The sequence below is a fragment of the Anoplopoma fimbria genome, chromosome 16, assembly GCF_027596085.1.
Source record: "Anoplopoma fimbria isolate UVic2021 breed Golden Eagle Sablefish chromosome 16, Afim_UVic_2022, whole genome shotgun sequence".
Lineage (NCBI taxonomy): Eukaryota > Metazoa > Chordata > Actinopteri > Perciformes > Anoplopomatidae > Anoplopoma > Anoplopoma fimbria.
In genome coordinates this window covers 21,904,503-21,924,710 of record NC_072464.1, presented here as the reverse complement: position 1 = coordinate 21,924,710, position 20,208 = coordinate 21,904,503, and the positions used below count along the sequence as shown (strand labels likewise).

Sequence of the window (20,208 nt, the reverse complement as noted above, 5' to 3'; positions counted from 1 at the left end):
TCAGTAGCAGGCGACACGTGTTGTTCCTGCGTAGTTTAAATAAGCTGATATTTGATGTGATACCATACCCGCCAATACCCGATCCAGCATTTGAAGCCGTCTCTGAGGCGTTTCTGATGCTGGTATCGGAGCACCTCTGTTGCTATTCCTACCTGAGCAGAGGATGCCTTTGTGCCGGGCGCAGGAGAAGTCGTCACACTCGCAGTAGCTGCCGTAAATCTTGCCGAACTCCGACTCGTAGCACAGACACTGGTTGCAGCTGCACTCTCCTCGCCCGCTGCAGACCTGCTTGCCCGCGGTTTCCCGGCAGGCGCTGGCGTACATGCTGCTGGCCTCGCCCTCCTGGCACTCACAGCGGGCGCCCAGGTAGCCCGGCTCACAGCGACAGGTCCCGCAGTTATAAGTACCTGCATAGGGGGCAAAGGTTACTTCATGCTTCTGCAGGACTATTCGATTTAACCAATCAACGTCAGTCTCTAGCTGTTATCATCAAGTCAAGCCCTCCTAAAGAGTCGTAGTTCCTAAATCTGAGATGTGTGTCCAGATTATAGTGTTTAAAACTTACATTCCCAGTTAGTCATTTGACATCTGAAATGCTCACAGACATAATTGAATGTGTTGATGATAACTGATACCTATCTGTGTTTCAAATATCTCAATATAAAGCTCAAGTTTAGCTTTATGGATAGGGTATGATTTTGGCTTTTACGGCCATCATTACCTCAACAACAATAACCACAAGGGAGACAGCCTCTCCATAATCATGCCAAAGAAAGAAGTCAATTTATGGGGTAAAAGCAGGAGTTTTCCAGTCATAATAGCAGGTCTGACATGGCTGATTGAGGTGTTCAACTTCCTTGATGGTTTCAACCTACAGGAAGCTGTACAGAAGCAGCTTTCTGTCCAGAGTGATAAACAGGGCTGTCCTTCTTCTTTTTTTTTTTTCTTTAGGAGCTGTTTTTCACCGGGGTTTTGATGTCAAAATTGTCGCATTTCCTGCTGCAAAAATATGATGATCTCTGCAGTTTAATTTACATAAAAAAAACAGCTAAGAGGAAAAAAAGTGAAGTGAAAAGCAAATAAGATGCTTATTCTGCACCCAAGCTTTCTAGGTTGGTAAAAAAAAAAAGAAAATCACCACTTCCTGGTTGTAAGCCACTGCCAACCAGTCACGTGGCAGTTTATAGCCATGTCTACTTCACCATATGACTCTATTAGACATTTCTGTGAAATTGTCGTAGTTAGCATATGAATGCTTCAAGTTCTAACCGAAAATGTGTTTTCACAGTGACCATCTAATTCTAATCATTTCATCATGGAGTCCGAGTGGACATTTGTGCCAAATTTGAAGAAATTCCCTTCACATGAATATACTGGGAAAACCACAAAACAAAATGCCTCTGGCTGCAGCATTTGTCAGGCCGGATGTATAAAAAACTAAATAATGAAATGAAAACTGCAGAATTGTGTTCCCATGATCATATTTTCAATATAAGAATCTTATAAATCCACGTGATACAGTGAGAGTTTGTGATCTGATTGAGCTTCTATTCTTATACTTGTTTAACCATATTTAACTACCTAGGGAGCTGCAGATGCTGCTGTTGGTTTGCGCCGTCCGGCTGCAGCCGCAGTCACACTGATAATCCACAGACACCTCCAGACGGTCTTTGAACCCCACAGGCTTGATGGTGAAGCTCTGGTCGGCGCCGCGGGGAGGGCAGCTCCTCGCCTCCACGCTCACGTTGAACGACACCTACGACAGATGGTGCAATTAGAAAAGAAAATAAATACTGATACGCTGATGGAGAAGAGATAATGACTTCCTGTTTGTGGGATTAAAAAAAGGGTGCATTTCAAGTTCAGATGATATGAGGGATAAAGAGTTGAGTTTTCTACGTTTCATTTGAGCAAACAGACGCCATACAAATTCTTGGCAGCCAGCCAGCCCGTGGACTTGAACTACACATAACCCTGTGTTGTCACGTTTACATTAGTGTGCTTGTTTCACACAAAGAGAAGTTTACAGCATGCAGCTGATGTGGCTACGCCTGTGAAGAAAAGTGGGACATGACACAAGACCTACACCCATTTGATTGCTCTGAGGAAGGAAGTCTTGACATGGAGAGAAACCCAACCCCTGCTGTTTCTTTATACTGCTCCAACATGAGCACTCTGCTCTGGTATTTTGCTCATAATTACTCCAATTGAGCAGACAGCGTTGAGGACGGTTGCTGCCATTGAGAGCTCAGAGTTTTTCTTTGATGTTGCCTTGGCTTTAACTGATCAAATTTGCATAATTATAATAATTAATAATAATAATAATAATAATGCAGGTTCCCCCCCCAAACACCACTTGTAAAAATAAGACATAGTGCTTAAAAACAAAAGGACACATGTTGCTGCTGGTTTGGCTCTGTACTCGGGCTCATTTGATCTGACATAAAACAATAATTGTGACGTGTACGTGCCACATGTTAACGTAACAAAGCGTGTAAAAAGAGCGAGGTAAGGTTGCATATTCTCATCTATTTTGGTTCAGTGATCAAAACGGTTCCAGAGGGGAGGCGATATTCACTGCTTTGAAGCTCTGACTAGAAGCACTTGACCTTCAGAAGATGGACTGAAGTCTTGCACCAAAAGCAAACATTCCACCCTTGCAGCAGCTGCTGTTCTTGGCAGGAACATGGAAGTGATCTCCTGAATAAAGGGCATTTTGAGACCAAATATGTCACGACCCCCTGCAAGGCTTCTCCTGAGTGTGTTGGATAAACACGACTTCCTCCGATTAGTTTTCGGGTGTGACTTTCTTTTTTTTTATCAATTTATTTATTCAGGAAATATCACACGGGGAATTCGGCACTTGAAAGGTGTGAATAATGGAAGTCAAGAATAATCTCCATTGTTACAGGCTGCTTTAAGTGACTGTAACAGAACAATTAAACAGATTATGATGGAAAAACAGAAGTTAAAAAGATAAGTAAACACTGTTGTCATCATGTATTGATGTAAAACATCACAACTCATATTGTACCTTTATCACTGGCATCCATCACTTTGTCGAATCTTCAATTTTAAGACTTACTACAGACACTGAATGCACCAATGATCATCAACAACATCCTCAACTTTGGCATTTTAAGACCAGAATGATGAGCACTGACGATTATTTCTACTGAATATCTTATCATGCAACAATACTCACCAGTACAAATGAGCATGCATGAATCTATCAGTATCAGGGGTCAGGGGGATTAAAAAATGGAGCATTTGTCTTTTACTCCGGTCCAGCATACAACACAAACTGATTCAGGCTACAGGAAGAGCCTACGTCACATGTTCCCCGGATTCCCCCTCCACTCCAGCGCGGGAAGCTTAACAAGTTAACGAAGGACGCAATTAGATTTACTGTAAATGGGAGTCGCGAGGAGGCCAGTTCACCCAATCATGTGGCCGGTGGGGACAAGCATGAGGTTGTGGAGGAATACGGGGGGGAAGGGGGGGGCACGAAAACATGGGAGGAAGTAGTAGTAGAGCGGGAAGAGAGAGAAGATGATACATGAAGACTACACAATGAGAAAATGCCTCGACATGCAGTTGGGTGAGTAATGTAATTCAAGGAGAGATGTAAAGGAGGGGATGAGATCAGAGACGGATAAGAGAGGAGCAGTGTGTTAGGTTGTACTATGGTATGGTGCAAGAGGTAGACGGGTCAAAAGATGGTTGTAAACGGTGTTAGCTTCAATAGAAACAAGATTCTCTATTTGTACAAATTTGAAAAAAAAAATCTGTGTTACCATGGAGAAGTCTTTCTGGACTATGGGAGTCGTACGACTGCCTGAAATTCAATTAACTGGACAAAAATATCTTTTTTTGGACAAAAATATCTTTTTTTGGACAAAAATATATTTTTTTTTTCTTAAAAAAGGACCTGTGGCACGTTAGCACAGACTTGGTTTCATTCATATGCATGAGGCCTATTCAGAGGTCATACATTCCTGTAGCGGATGCCGGCTTAACTACATACACTCCAGCTAGCATTTCCCCTCCTGCCAGCTCCCTTCTTTCATGGCGTGCAGTTTCACAGGCCTCCTCCTGCCCACTTTTTGTGTGCGAGGCCATTGAGATGCAGCATCCGGCTCGGCGGCGAGCTCCCACAGACGCACAGTGACTGACACCTGGGAAGTTTGGCAGCCGGCGGGACTGAGCCGCTAACCTCCACTCCATTCTTTCACAGCGGAGGATAAAAGAACTGGAGCAAGGCCCATCGCCCTAGAGCCCCCCCCACCTCCCCCCCACTCTCCCATTCACTTGCTGTTATTCTGCCTCCATCACCCTCGGCTCCTCCGCCACCCGTTCCCATCCTGAAACCGTCCCATGGCAATAAACCAGCCAGAGAGAAGAGCACTGTGGGGGGGTTTGGGAGAACAATTCCACCTCGCTGAAGCTCTCTCATGTATGAAGCTGCCCCTTGCTAGCATTTTTCAATAGATCCAGGACTCAGTACGGATCTCATTTGAGGCCTGTGCAGAATATAAAGCGACCACCAGAGAGAGGTCCGTGCAAAACTCTAAGCAATTAAGATGTTCTAGCATTCTGTGTCACCTGACCTCGGCTTTTGTTCAGAGAGTCAGCCACCGAGAAAGCTTCCTGGCTAACAGCCATGGAAAACACAGCAGTCTTCAAACATTCAATGTATTAAACCCATGAAGAAGAGGCTCTCTTACTGCTGCTCATGCTTCATCCATCAGAGCCGGATAACTGGTTTCACAAGGAACTGTTAGCCTCAAATATCCAAACTGAAGTAAAAGCCAATTACATGCAACATGAATATATCAAGTTTATATCCGTGATATCAGGTTATTGTGGAGACAGAAAATAACATTACTTGAGTCGGAAAACAAGCTGAAATCTGTTCAAACTGTGATTGTGCTGGGGAAAAACATGCAATCCCTATCAGAGGGAAGAATCTGCTACAAAAATGTGAATTTAAGACATTGATTGGTCGGTAGTGAGGCCGTTTACATGTTTTGATCAAATCCTCTGAGCTGGCGTGCAGCATAGGTCAGCATGCTACCTTGGTTAAAAGCCAGCTCTGGTCTGCTGCATTTAGATTCTCACCACCTCTCTATGGCTCTGACCTTGTTACCTCTTTGGCTCAACAACAACACAATCACAAACTGGGAGATTGATACTGGAGCATTTATAAAAAAATAAAAAAAATGCAATGTCTCTGTTGATGCGAGCGAGTTGCTACAGGTGCCAACAAGCAGGTCCAGAAAGTCCAGTTTGAGTCAGAGATCTGTGAGCAATAAGGTCTTTCAGACACCCAAACAATGCACAGCTGTTCATCATAACACAAGACGGGTCCCACAAGTCTGGGGGATTATCACAAGAATAATCGACTGTATCTATGATGACTGTAAGTCAAAAGGTCAGCCAGGGTTTGTCTGGACGCAGCCTGAGCTAAAGCTTTTCCCATAGCAGCTTCCTCTGTTGAGTGAATCCAGCTGAGATGGTAAAAACAGCAAATATCAGTCTGTGCCAAGAGAGCTGTGTGTTGAAAACTGGGTCTTTCCTCTGTTTAGATATAGCAGATAAGCCTCATCAAGTAGTTAATATACGATTTACAAATGAGTAAATGATTAAGAAGATTAGAGAGCCACACCTTCAGGAAACACAGGAACACTGGTTCAGGTAGGGAGACGGCTACAACACGTGTGTCTGAGAAACTCACTCAGTCTTTGTGACTTTCATTACTGTGGCTACTCTTCCTCACTGGTGCCAACACTGTGTATTTAGTTACAGTAAGCGGGAACATAAACCCCGTCGCCCTCCATCTCAGTTTGATTTAATCAGACAGAAACTCCCCTTTAAGAGGATTCAAAGGTCACACTCAGTGTTTTTCCCAAGAGTGCCAAGTCACAACTTGCTTTCTTTAAACATTGACTGGGATTACTAATAGCACTTTGAGCTGCGCAGAAAGATTAAGGCTGGACGAAATCATCTTAAATCTATTTTAGCATTCATTTTTTTTACATTTACCCTTTTATGTAACACTGTAAAATTAGTAAAAAAACAGTAAAACTTCAGTGTAAAAAGATTGTGTGTTGCTCTCCTCTGGACTAGACTCTGGACATTTGACTAAACAGTAACAGTTGTTGTAGCTATTCTCAATTCAAAAAAGGTGTTCAATTTGAAATTCCGGGCATATTTATTGTTATCAGTGCAAACAGTGCAAACAACCGCAGCAGTGCTGACAGAGCCAACAGTGTTTCCATCAGGAGGATCTGAGGGTCTGGACAGCTAGATCCTTTAGGGCCCGGCCCTCTCATATGTACTGTCTCCACCTGCATAATGAAGGTCTTCTACTGAAACAAATGAAGATGTTTTCCAGCTAAAGTTCCTGGAGATCGTATTGATAGCAAAGCATCACAGCGTGCATACAAAACATTAACATGAAGCAGAAAGATTGAAAGCCACAGAGAAAATATTTCCCTCTCGTACAATTATAACTCAACAGTCACACTTCCCGAAAACCCATTAACTCAAACTCTCAGATCCTATAAAACACACGCACACACGCACACGCACACGCACACACACACACACACACACACACACACACACACACACACACACACACACACACACACACACACACACACACACACACACACACACACGCACACACACACACACACACACACACACACGCACACGCACACGCACACACACACACTTTTTTGTTTTTATACATCTGCTGCTGCAAAAATGCATAACAATGGACTAGGAATGCTTGCAGTGAGAGCACCAGCTATAAAGAATGAATTCTGATGGTAATAAATGAATAAACATTTTCTTAGGTTAGAATAACCTTCAGCTGCTTGAATCTGCAACAACCTCTCCAATGGTTGTTTTTAAATCTCAAAACCTCAATTTTGCAACAAATCTTGGTCTGGAATGTGCTGAAAAAATGATTTGAACAAGCCAGGGACTTTTCCATCCTGTGTCTTGACATTTTGTCAATTCACGAATACAAACTGGTACTTTGTTAGTTGCAAAAACACCTTAATAGAAAGGAGTGTATTTATTTGTATGTATTGATAATATTACAGAGTTATAAACTTACAACAGCATCATTATTCACAACAAAAAAAAAAGTCACAGAACTGTGTGTTTTTCCAGGACTATGCTGTAATCTGAACAGCCCATAGGTCAAAATTTAAAAACGAATGCATCTGACAGGGACACAGCTTTCAAAATATGATTTAGTAAAATGAAGTCATGGAACATCTGGTTCATTAAAAACACGCGTCCTAAAGATGACAAACACAGTAAATCATCTCCTTAAAGGGGTAGTTTGAATATTTTGCAGGACTGACTATCAGTCACTATCTATGCTCTCTTCAAAAACACCGGACTCCATTGACATAAACAGTCATTTTACCTTGCAGAACACAGTAGTTAATGGTCAACATCAGCCTTGATTAAGCAGGTTGTTTGTGTTATTGTGTGTTTCAGAGGGTTACTTTGGATTCCCCAAAGTCACACAATAACACAAACAAACTAACCATTAAAACGGCGTTAGACCAGCAACTCCTGTGCTCTGCAGGGTTCCATTTGTAGTTTTGTCAAAAACGTATGGTGGCTTTGAAGAGAGGATAGATTACAGCTTTAGTTCCCCGTCAGAAAGGGCTTTCTGATAGTAAGTTAAAGGGGCGAAAATATTAAAAATAGTGTTCATTCAGATCTGAATATCAAACTGATATTGATTATTTAATAAGTTTTGCTGCTGCCATCGTCCACAGCAGTTTTTCCAAACTTTTTTTACCGACTACAACCCTTCTCCAAAAGATCCAAACTATCCCTTTAAGATCTTAAATCCACTGATAGTCATAAATAACTAAAGGCGAAGACAACCAGGCTGCAGCACTACTATTTCAGGGCCAAAAGGATTCATAAAACGTTTAGAACGTGAGGTGAGTTGGAGAGGGGAGGGGAGGGTGGACAGGGACTCACCGTGTCTCCGATCTTCAAGTCGGCGCACTTCCTGAGGCCCGGCAGCGGCTTTCCGTCCTGGCAGGTGGCGGTGAAGGAAAGGCTGATGTCCTCTGGGTGATCCCACACTGACAGCTCCACTTTAGAGCGGATGTTCTGAGGAGAACACACCCAGGAGAACACGGTTAGAATGTGTTAGTGACGCAGGGCAGATTACCTTTGTTGCATGGTAAACGAAACCTTCTCCAGGCTTCTTAGGAACACTGAACAGAAGATTTCAAGCAGTTGCCATCATTCACATTAACATTTTCCAGAGTCATAATATGATGCCTTCCACACAGACATTTATAATAAAACCACCTCAGTTTATCTTTTCAGGCTCGTAACTCTGGTTGAGCAACAGCGTGGAAAAGAGTGAAACATGGGGAATGTGCTGCCTCGGTTAGGCACATTTTTATAGTTCGTCTTACTAAAACCACAAGCGACGTGCACGCAGGCAGGTTGCATGTGTGTGTGTGTGTGTGGATGTGAAATGCCATGGCTGTTTGCGATGCCAGCCGCATGTGGGCTCCGTGCAACATGTGCAGACCCAATCTGAAGTCACTCGTGCACATTCACTGAAACCTAACTGTGCCAAGGATAAATCAGGAGCGTCCTCGGTGCATATGGATAAGCACGCCCTCATTCGCTCTGGCTCTCTAACCATTACACTTTTCTGACCCGTAACACAATCACAGCACGGAGCAGATTTGTGCCGCACAGTCAAAACTTGAGGACAGATGAGGTGGTTACACAACGAAACATGGCAGTCTTTGGCAAAGCCTATCTAGCCAACAACCCCCAGAGTGGTGGATATAATGTGGCAGCTGGAATGTTAATAAGGACCGTGAGTCAAAGCGCTTGATTCAGGCTCACTCCCACATGCTGAGCGTGTCAAGTCTGCGTTTGACACGAGTCTCTGTCATGGAGAATACGCTGCAATGGGCCAAAACAGGCACGCAGTGCCTCCTGACTGAGGCAACAACAAGCTGTACACCCACACAGGAAAACAAGTAGGAAAGGTTGACTCCATGCAGTGCAGTTCTTTGGTTTCAAAGAACATACAAAACCAAATTCTATAAGATGAATAACAGGCTTCATCCTAGAGAATAATGTGATATGTTACTATTTCTAAATCATATAGTTTAAAGTCACCTCAAGATATTGCAAAAAGCTGCAGTAGATTTCTTGGACCACTTCAGTGCCCATACAACAACCTTTAATAAGTTTACATAAACACATCTGGTTTATGTATCAGAGATTATTAGTTGTTCCTGACTGATTGTAAAAAAAAAAATGGAATCAAGGAAAGTCTGAGGAGGTAAACATAAGCTTGTTTGGCAGATATCAGTTTTTTCTGGCTCCTATCCTGTTCATATTTTTTTTACGCCTTAGACTTATTGCGCGAGCCCTCAAGAGGGCCATGAACCCCAGGATGGAAACCACTGACATACTAAGTAGAAGAAAACAGGAAGACATCTTAAAAGTGCTCAGCTTTGTCTGACCAACAGTATAAAAACCCAAAGATGTTCCATGTCCAACACATTCCAGAGGCTGATACAATAGTGCAAGGCAATTTTGTTTGTAAAGTGATTTAATTGATTCTTTTTTTGTAATCAACTAATTATTTATATCCCTATGAGCAATAGCGTCATGAAAGAAAATCTAATTTACTACAAAGTCAGCTGTTAAAAGCACTTCAGCACCGCATCCTCTCCACAAAAATGAGAAATCCAGCTTGTGTGCAACCACCCATGTCAGCTGGAGGCTCATTAACAATGTCACAGTAGTGGGAAGACTTTTAAGAAAGACTTTTCCTCCCCCTCTTCTTATCTCTCTTCTGTGTTGTCACTTTGACTCTCTCTCTCTCTCTCTCTGTCTCTCTCTCAACACACACTAACAGGAAACCAGACACACTGACAGTCACAGCAGCACAGGATTCCTTTACTCACATTGTAAGCCGCGATGATCAGCTGAATTACATTCTTAGAGTCCTGGTCCAGGATTTCTACTGTAGTTCCAGGTATGAGTGCTGTGAAATTCTGAGTAAGGGGAGAAATGAAGAGACAACATTAGTAACCTAAACATATGATTGATAGTAAAAAGTCTGTATATCTGCTGGCTGGTTTGATAGAGATGTTTTCTTTAGAATTGCAAATTATTGTTGGGTTTTCAAATTTCTGACAGTCCTTGAAAGTGTTACAAACACTTCCATCAGGAAACCAACCAAATCAAAGCGTAAACTAGTGATATTTCATCAAAATCTCTTTATTCTACATCTCTCATTTAAATGTTGTCAAAAGTAAAACAGCTTTACCTAAACAGATGCTGACAAAAACATAAAATTCTGCAATCCTCAGCACAACTACAACTAAGAAGCCATGTTTGACAAAAACCCAATGAAACTTGGACTAAACTGCAGACTGTTTACACAGAGAGGTTGTAAAAGTGTGGTAGTTTATGTAGAGCATGTGGAGCCTGTATTTAACGTCAATACTGGTAACACTTGAGGGCAAATGTTGGTTATATAGAATCGGTTGTTTTCCAACATTTGAAAAAATAAATATAACAAAATTCATCTTTTTTTTTTTTCATGATGTATGGAACTTGACATTTTTGAGTTTTCTCTACTTTTAGCCATGATAGTGGTGTTTCAATAAAGGTACAATAAAATAGTAAAAATAAAAGTACCTTGTAAATAACGTAGAGCCGTTTTGTGACGGCAAAGATGAGGAAGATGTTATTTTCGGCCAGTTTCTCCCCCAGAAGAGCCAGAGAGGGATAGTCCTGTGAAAGGAGATGACAAGATACAGTTCAGTTCCCAATCAGGAAGCTAGCCGACGGATGTTGGTGCTCTTTGACCCCACGGTCAAAAGTGTTTGTATTGCTCTGCTGGCCCTCTGCCATCAAAGTGAAGGTTGATATGGATTCTTTTTTGAGACAAGAGTCTATCTTTATCACATTTCAGCATCCAAAATAGAGTCTTAGAGCATTCCAGATTGAACTATTGAAATTTGATTATTTTCATTGGAAGCGATTCAGTTCCTACTGACATTTATATTTCAGATGAAAAAAACTAAAAGAAAACTCCCAGTGAGCTGTATCAAATACCAATCCAACACTCAAAACACAAAACAGCAAAGTGGAACAATGTGTCCCACCAAATGAAAATAAATCATTGCAACTTATTAAAAAGGGAAAGATAAATCTAGGATAAATTCTGCCTTTAGTGGAAGATAAACCAGAAAAACCAAATGGAAACCAGATAGGCTTACTCAGAAGCGTGAGGATCTGTCCCCAGTTGTTTTGAGAAAGAGTGAGTCACCGCAACCACGAGAGGTCCTTGAGCATGCAGCCATAACTGGGCACCCAAAATATTATGCAGTTTGCTGCAACAGAATGCAAATCAAGCCGTGGACAGACATAGAGATGCACCCTCACTCATGCACGTACGGACGCATGTGAGCGGTCTTATGATTAAAATCCCCTGTTAAGTGGGAGCACAGTGACATCCACATGATATGGATCCATTTTTATAGCATTAGTCCTCTGGCATCTTCAGACACTATAAACGTATCATGAGAGTAAAACTTTATCTGTGTGATGATGCTGCATCCACCCAGAAAACTCATTTCCACTGGCTCCTGATTAGCATCATCACTCATTTCATTGGACAAGTTTGGTTAAGAATTTGGGCCAGACATTTCAACTGTAATATATTTACCTTTTACATTACATTACATTACAGTCATTGAGCAGAGGCTTTTATCCCACGCTCCTGAGCTGTATATTTACAAGTAAACAGTCTATGCTGTGGTTTTACTGGCAGCCTCCAGGTGTGGAGGGGTGTATTGGCCCTTTTCTAGCCAACCCCCCCGCAGGCTGTTGCTATAAATAAGCATGTGTTCTAACTCAAGCTGACGGGTTGAATAAGAATTGAAAAATGCCTGATTTCACTTCAGCTCTATTCACTCAAGTATTTATTTGAAATTAAGATGGAATTAGCATTTACGTTGGACATAAAATGTTCTTAAATCTAGTAATATAGTCTTGGAGAACGGATCAAATGTAAACTGTACTCATTCTTTGGGTAAATACTGGAAATTCAAATGTCCATTCACATCTGGATTTTGTATGAAAAAGTACCTGAGATTGACTGAACAATGGGAATGTGCGTTACAGTAAAATCTATTTTAAAGTTTCCACTTTCTTAGGACGTTTCAAGCTGAAGTTACTGCTATAAGATATCTCAAAATCAAAATTTAACTACAGTAGCTAGTACAAATTCCTAACACTGCTCCTTTTTCTTACTCTTAAGGCTACTGTAATGTTTTATTTCATTTCATATAGTCCAATATACTCCCGATATAAAACCCTGCTTTGTTTGTGAGGCGAACAGCAGGGAGGTCAGCTCCTCTTACCATCTCTGTGGAAGCGCTGTACTCGTTCTTGTCATCCAGGTGACACTTTCCATCGTGGGGCTGGACGAGGCCTCCCAGCCTGCCGTCCAGAGCGAGGTGAGGAACGTCGTCTGTGGCGAACACCAGCAGGTGGTAGGCTTCTTTTCTCCACCCGATCTCCTCCTGTTCACAGGGAACAGCAGAAGATATGATGTTCGGATCATTGTTGTTCATGCAGAGAGGTTAAATCTAATCTTGCAGCTATGATTTGGTTTTGTTATTAGCATTACACTACAGGATTTTATTTGGTTAGTGATTAGAACCAGAGTGTGTGGAGGCAACTTAATTACAGATGACAGAAACAACGCATTAACGCATCAGTGAATGGCTTTACATCCTGGCTTCTACAGGCATCGTTATTCAACTGAAACTCATTATCACCGTCAACAACATTGAGAGCTGCTGATCCAAACACGCACACAAAACAGTGAGAGTGTAATAACAGCCAGAGTTTTCTGCCCCAGGCGACATCCTGGCCATTATCAAAAGGAAACAACAGGCAAACGGCGTGGATGGAGTGCTGACTAACGCACGCCACAACAGACGCATAACATTACAGCGGCTGAAGAGAGGGATTTCTGTTCATTATGTGGGCTGTGCAGTAAACAATAGAGCTGTGCCCCTATCAGAGGCCTCTTTGAAGAGAAACTACTGCAAGTGTTTAGTGAAAAGGAAAATAATGTTTGTGAGAGAATGTGGAGATTTGCTCAAACCGAGGACCATTTCCTGTTATTGACGAGGCAATTATGTTGCATGAAGTAAACTGTGTTCAACTCGTGGGCAAAGCGCGTGTATTATACAAATGTTTATCAAAACTTTTCCTCTTCTGGTCTTATCTAGAAATTGTGAGAGGAGGGAATTTGTGCGTAAATAAAAGTTCCGGATCATATTCACCGCCTTTATTATCTTTAATCGGTGAACAAGCCATTTCAAAATCACAACTTTGTTTTATGTGAAATGCTTTATAAAATGATGCCAAATAAAAAAATGCATGTAGGCAGAGTTAATTGGCTCTCGTTCTTTCATTAAACAAATAGAATGAACGCTAGTTTTCATATCAGATTCAATGTAAAAGTAGACTACAATTATCAGTAGATTATCACGTTCCTCAAAGGCTCCAAGGTGAACAGCAGATATATTAGTTATATAAAAGACTCCGGAAGAAATTCTGCAAATGTATTTGCGACCCCAATATTATCTTCAAAACATATTAAAGATGAGAAATCATTATTGTCTGCTTCTATAGTTTACCCGAACAGGATCCACATATGCATGACAGCTAATCAGCTTTGCTCCCATTCAATAAAAAACATTTCTCTTGAGCCAACAGCTACTATTTGATTCAATCCATTCATTTTATAATCATGTGATAACCTTCCCATTCGTTTGCTGACCTGACTTGCACTCCATTTAGAAACCACTCGTATCTATCAGGTCCTCGGATGGACTCAGTCCGGCCTCACTAACCGGAGAGTAAATTACAAGGCAGGAGCTACTTGGAGGGAGTCATTCTCTTCCTGTAGAAAACAATTAAATGGGAAGAGGAAAGCAGGGATATGACTGGGCCTGTGAGTGACTTGTCCTCTTGTTTAACCAGCTGCACCAGACTGCACTTCCCCCCCCCCCCCCCCCCCGGTGCCTTTAATTAACAAGCAAATAGGCCAGACGCTTGTCACGGGGTCATCTCTGTAGTTTGTTCCCCTTCCATCTGAACCAAATGTGTGCCGTCACTCAATGCAGCCAAGTCATGGTTACTGCTCACGAGTGCAAAACCTCCATTGATGAAAGAAATGGGACGCTGGTCACCTTACAAACAGCAGCCTGCAGGATGGCGTCGAATCCGCCCTCTGGCGCGTCCCGGTTGCGAGACACCATCTGCTTCTGCACCTCCTCGTTAAAACGGTCCACTTTGTCCGTCAGGGAGACGATGTGGCGGAAACCGAAGGTGGGGACACAGTTGGGGAACAGTTTGTATCTGTGGACAGAGAGGAAGAGATTTAGGTATTTCATTCTGAAAGTCACATCGGGACAATATCAAGCAAAGCAGAAAGAAAGGTTTGGTTTTTTTCTGTATTTATCTTTGGCATTTCTTTCGTAAAACATGATAAAGCTGACTTGATTTATCCAGCATTCATGAGACATTTGCATCAATCCTAGAAGCATTCATTTAGACTGTTCATTGTGCTTTGATAAAGGCTTCAAATGTAAAATCAAACATTCTTCCAGTTGATCTAAATGTGGGTCGTGCTCTTGTTGGGATGAGCAATGGCAGAAGTAAGCTGGGTTCAAAAAGCTGCCATCTATCCCTTTTAATATTGTGTGACTGACACACACACACACACACACACACACACACACACACACACACACACACACATATGCGTGCACCCGACCAAAGCCATAACCTAGATGGGTAGTGATGCGCGATGGTGGGCGCCGGGTTAGTGCAGTGCATCGTTACCTCCGGGGCAATCGTGGTGTGCCACAGCTTTTTAACCTTCTATCTGTTCTGCTTCCTTTCAGCTTGCCCTCATCAACAACCGGGAGGATAACGGGACGTTCTGTTGATTCACTCTGCTCTACTCTCTCTCATATCCTTGGAACTGCGGGATATCTGATCATACATGATTCACGAGTGTGCAAAAATAGAATGTGTGGGGTTAAGAGTCAATTATTATTCCATCTACTGAGGTCCATCAGAGAGCAGTGCAACCTCAACCTTACTTTTCAATATCAGTGCACAATATTACTTTTCTATTAGGTACTGGTGTTAGTATTACTTCTTGTACACTTTATATTTTTACTCATTTCATCTTGTTGTTGTGATTTACTTTTTCAATTTTAGTTGATTTTTTTACAATATTGAATTAATCTTATTGCTACCCTATTTTGCACTGGTGTCAGTATTTCTTCCTTCACACTTTATAATTATTACTCTTTTTCTTCATAAATGTTTATATCTTTATTCTGTTGGGTTTTTTTCTTGTTCTTCTACTGTAAAATGTGATCAATCTCTGGCACAAGAATTTCTTTTTGGATTAAGAAAGTTCTATCTTATCACATACAGTCACCTTGTTGGTAAAGCTATATTTAAACTGGGCTGATGAACCCTATAATATTAACATATCCATAAGAATTTGAATGCAACAGTCACCAAAGCAGCGCTGCACTTAAACACGAGGTGAATCCTGCCGTCACCACTCACCCACTGCATGGATTCTCCTGATACTTGGGCGCTGTGTAGGAGAAGGGGGACATGTTTTTGTCCACGAAGGAGCCGAAGCCCAGCCTGAAGTTGCTGGTGAGCTTGCCCATCTCCAGGGCCAGCTTGGTGCCCAAGTTACGGATGGTGTCCAGGTCGTCTTTCATGGAAAGAGAGAGGTCCATCAGGTAGTAGAGATCCACTGGGTAGTCCTCCACCTGCCGCACCTGCAGCCCGAACCACGTCTGGTCTCCTGGATGGAAACAGGTGGAAGGAACCATTAGCTGGTTTACTCACAAACACATTTACTTAATTTCAGAGAGGAAGCTTTGTATTATTTATAAGAAAACTTTTCTATTCCAACTCTATCTTCTCTCATGCACGTGCTTGGTTGTCTAACAGTGTATTTTTACCTGGCCGCAGGCTGACAGAGATCTTCTGAGGCATGATCTGGACCACATCGTACTGGGTCGACCCGGACCCTTTAGAACTCAGAGGCATGTTCTGCAGGACCGAGACGCTGCTGGTGGGATACTCAATGAAGCGTGCCTCGCAGCCTCTCTTCTGCAGGTTTTGGCTGAAGTCGCACCGCAATGTGAGAGACCGCCCCCTCCCGAACTCCTGAGGGAGGGAAAGCAACAAACGCTGCATTACTGGAAAAGGTGGATGGGTTCGAAATCAGAGCTGCCACGATTAATCAATTAGTTGTCAACTGTTTTGCTGACCGATTGATTGGTTTGAGTCATTTTTTAAGACAAAAAAAAGTCTAAATTATCTGATTCCAGCTCCTTGACTATGAATATTTATGCTGTCTTTCCTCCCACTCTGTGAAAGTAAACAGAATATATTTGAGTTGTGGACAAAACAGGACATTTGAGGACGTCATCTTGGGCTTTGAGAGACACGGATTTACATTTTTCACCACTTTCTAACATGCAATACACCAAACAACATATCGATTAATCAGGAAAATAATCAACAGATTAAATCGACATTGAAAATAATCTCTAGCTGCAGCCTTTGCTGACATATAATGACCCATGTGGCCTCCTATCATTATTTCCAATCTGTGTAAACTGTTCACTGTACCTGCACAGTGTATTAACCCTGGCAAATAATAAATAATAATGCAGGAAGTGAGTTGTACCTCTTGTGCGCACCAGGCGCAACTGGGGTGGATCAGGAGGCATTCTTCACAGGACGTAGCGCTGCCACTCATACACATGTTAAGACCTGAGGAGGGATGGGAGAAGATCAGAGACAGTGCTGAGACTGAGCCGGGAAAACAAAATCGCTCATGCAAAAAAACAGTAATGCAATAATAAGTCATCCAATCTGATGTCTCACTGTGTGGAATTAATTTAGTTTTGGTGGATATTGTAACTGAGAGGTGTTTATTCAGCTCAATGGAAATGCAAGCTGTAGTTTGTGTTGCATTCGAGTGCACAACATAATGGGATGTTTCTAGACTTTCTATTTATCTGTAATTGGTTGGACACAATGTCATGACCCCCTAACAACACACATGCAGATCAATACAATAAACCGCAGGCAGGAAGACACTGATCTGATACTGTGCAGGTCAAAATGATAATAGTCACTGAGCAAAATTTGCATGACATTGCATATACAATACCAGTCACAACTTCTCATTCAATGGTTTTTCTTTATTTTTTATTTTTTTCTACATTGTAGATTAATATTGAAGACATCCAAACTATGAAGGAACACATATGGAATTATGTGGTAAACAAACAAATGCTCAACAAACCAGAATATGTTTTATATTTTACATTCTTCAAATTGAATGAGAAGGTGTGTCCAAACTTTTGACTGGTACTGTATATAAATATATAAATGTATGTCTTCTTTTGTATATATAAATAAATGTATGAATATGTATAATATGTATATATTGTATATATATATATATATATATATATATATTTATATATATATATATATATATAAATGTATGTCTTCTTTTATATATATAAATAAATGTATGTCTTCTTTAATATATATATATATGAATGTATGTCTTCTTTAATATATATATAAATAAATGTATGTCTTCTTTTATACAGTACCAGTCAAAAGTTTGGACACACCTTCTCATTCAATGGTTTTTCTTTATTTTTATTTTTTTCTACATTAGTAGATTAATATTGAAGACATCCAAACTATGAAGGAACACATATGGAATTATGTGGTAAACAAACAAATGCTCAACAAACCAGAATATGTTTTATATTTTACATTCTTCAAAGTAGTTGAATGAGAAGATGTGTCCAAACTTTTGACTGCTACTGTATGTGCTGCATATTTCAATTTTTCTGGTACGCCAGTGTCTGTGGTACACAATGTTTACAAAGTGTTTGCATTTATTTTTAGACTGTGTTTGTAGTATATGTTAAAGTAGATCTTGCATTATACATCTCCTTTATTTGTTTAAAGGAGGGTGCTATGATTGAAACATATGTTTACCTCTCAGAGGCATCTCACTACTGTACACCAACAGTAAACAAACAACCAAATGTTGATCCTCCATCCTCCATGTGGCTCCAGTTTACAGTAGCTGTGTGTGTGTGTGTGTGTGTGTGTGTGTGTGTGTGTGTGTGTGTGTGTGTGTGTGTGTGTGTGTGTGTGTGTGTGTGTGTGTGTATGCATTACTGGAAAAGGTGGATGGGTTCGAAATCAGAGCTGCCACGATTAATCAATTAGTTGTCAACTGTTTTGCTGACCGATTGATTGGTTTGAGTCATTTTATAAGACAAAAAAAAGTCTAAATTATCTGATTCCAGCTCCTTAACTATGAATATTTATGCCGTCTTTCCTCCCACTCTGTGAAAGTAAACAGAATATATATTGAGTTGTGGACAAAACAGGACATTTGAGGACGTCATCTTGGGCTTTGAGAGACACAGATTTACATTTTTCACCACTTTCTAACATGCAATACACCAAACAACATATCGATTAATCAGGAAAATAATCAACAGATTAATCGACATTGAAAATAATCTCTAGCTGCAGCCTTTGCTGACATATAATGACCCATGTGGCCTCCAATCATTATTTCCAATCTGTGTAAACTGTTCACTGTACCTGCACAGTGTATTAACCCTGGCAAATAATAACTAAATTATCTGATTCCAGCTCCTTGACTATGAATATTTATGCCGTCTTTCCTCCCACTCTGTGAAAGTAAACAGAATATATTTGAGTTGTGGACAAAACAGGCATCTCACTACTGTACAGCAACAGTAAACAAACAACCAAATGTTGATCCTCCATCCTCCATCCTCCATGTGGCTCCAGTTTACAGTAGCATTCTTGTTTTGTTTTGTGTTGTTGCAGATTCAAGCAGCTGTTATTCTAACCTGTGTTTATTCATTTATTACCATCCAGAATTCATTCTTTATGCTGTGCTCACTGCAAGTGTTCATTGTTATGTGTGTGTGTGTGTGTGTGTGTGTGTGTGTGTGTGTGTGTGTGTATATGTGTGTGTGTGTGTGTGTGCATTACTGGAAAAGGTGGATGGGTTCGAAATCAGAGCTGCCACGATTAATCAATTAGTTGTCAACTGTTTTGCTGACCGATTGATTGGTTTGAGTCATTTTTAAGACAAAAAATAAAATAAAAACCAAATGTTGATCCTCCATCCTCCATGTGGCTCCAGTTTACAGTAGCTGTGTGTGTGTGTGTGTGTGTGTGTGTGTGTGTGTGTGTGTGTGTGTGTGTGTGTGTGTGTGTGTGTGTGTGTGTGTGTGTGTGTGTGTGTGTTGTCCTACCTCTGGCAGTGTGCAGCAGGAGCGTCTCCAGCAGCACGCAGCTCAGCAGCGTCCTCCACCTCCACATGGTGCCTCCCCGACCTGGTGCGTAATCCCGGCTCTGGCTCTCTACCGACTACCTCACCGGACAGACCTCTCATTGGGTTCAGCCCTCTGATGTGTGCAAAGCATTACAAAGAAAAGAAAAGAAAGGAAAGGGAAGAAGTAGTGCGCACAGATCCTCCTCTGCTTATGATCCTTGTGGAGGCATTGTGCGTGTTTTTAAAGTATCCAGAGGGATCCGCACACTCCTGTTGATCCGGTTCTAGAGTCCCTGTGCTCCAGCCCTCCTGATTACTTCACCCATAGCCGACACCAAGTCCAAACCTCCCCCACAGGTCTCATGGCACCACTTGATCCAATGCGCAAACACGCACCAACCTGTGCGTAATGGAGGTAGAAGATAGAATGAGATTAACACTCCAGCTGAGGGTTTTCTCCTCCAGATCTCAGTGTTGTCTGCTCGGTTTGAGTCCCGGCAGGAATCTCCGCCCCGTTCCCTGACTAGGGATTACTTTAACCCCTTCACTGCCTGCGGCCTGCGGACACCTAGTGGTGAGACTGGTCCGGGATCAGGGGACACTGGTTTGTTGCTGGGGTCGACTGCAAACATGGCTGGTAGTGTTCGTTTCCTGTCTGTGGTTATTAAACTGGCTGGAGAAATCAATACAGG

General features: G+C 41.6%; 1 protein-coding gene across 1 annotated transcript in view; it reads right to left on the bottom strand.

Moving 5' to 3' along the window:
* itgb5 (integrin, beta 5) overlaps positions 1–20,008 on the bottom strand; it is a 47,713-nt gene extending 27,705 nt beyond the window's left edge. The window contains exons 1-11 of the mRNA XM_054615124.1: positions 19,497–20,008; positions 16,850–16,935; positions 16,116–16,323; positions 15,706–15,955; positions 14,307–14,475; positions 12,462–12,623; positions 10,732–10,827; positions 9,993–10,082; positions 8,023–8,157; positions 1,582–1,756; positions 153–407 (exon numbers count right to left, since the gene is read on the bottom strand). Coding sequence (XP_054471099.1) covers positions 153–407; positions 1,582–1,756; positions 8,023–8,157; positions 9,993–10,082; positions 10,732–10,827; positions 12,462–12,623; positions 14,307–14,475; positions 15,706–15,955; positions 16,116–16,323; positions 16,850–16,935; positions 19,497–19,563 — 1,693 coding nt within the window. The 5' untranslated portion in view covers positions 19,564–20,008. The remainder of the gene's footprint in view (positions 1–152; positions 408–1,581; positions 1,757–8,022; positions 8,158–9,992; positions 10,083–10,731; positions 10,828–12,461; positions 12,624–14,306; positions 14,476–15,705; positions 15,956–16,115; positions 16,324–16,849; positions 16,936–19,496) is intronic.
* Positions 20,009–20,208: the final 200 nt, after the last annotated feature.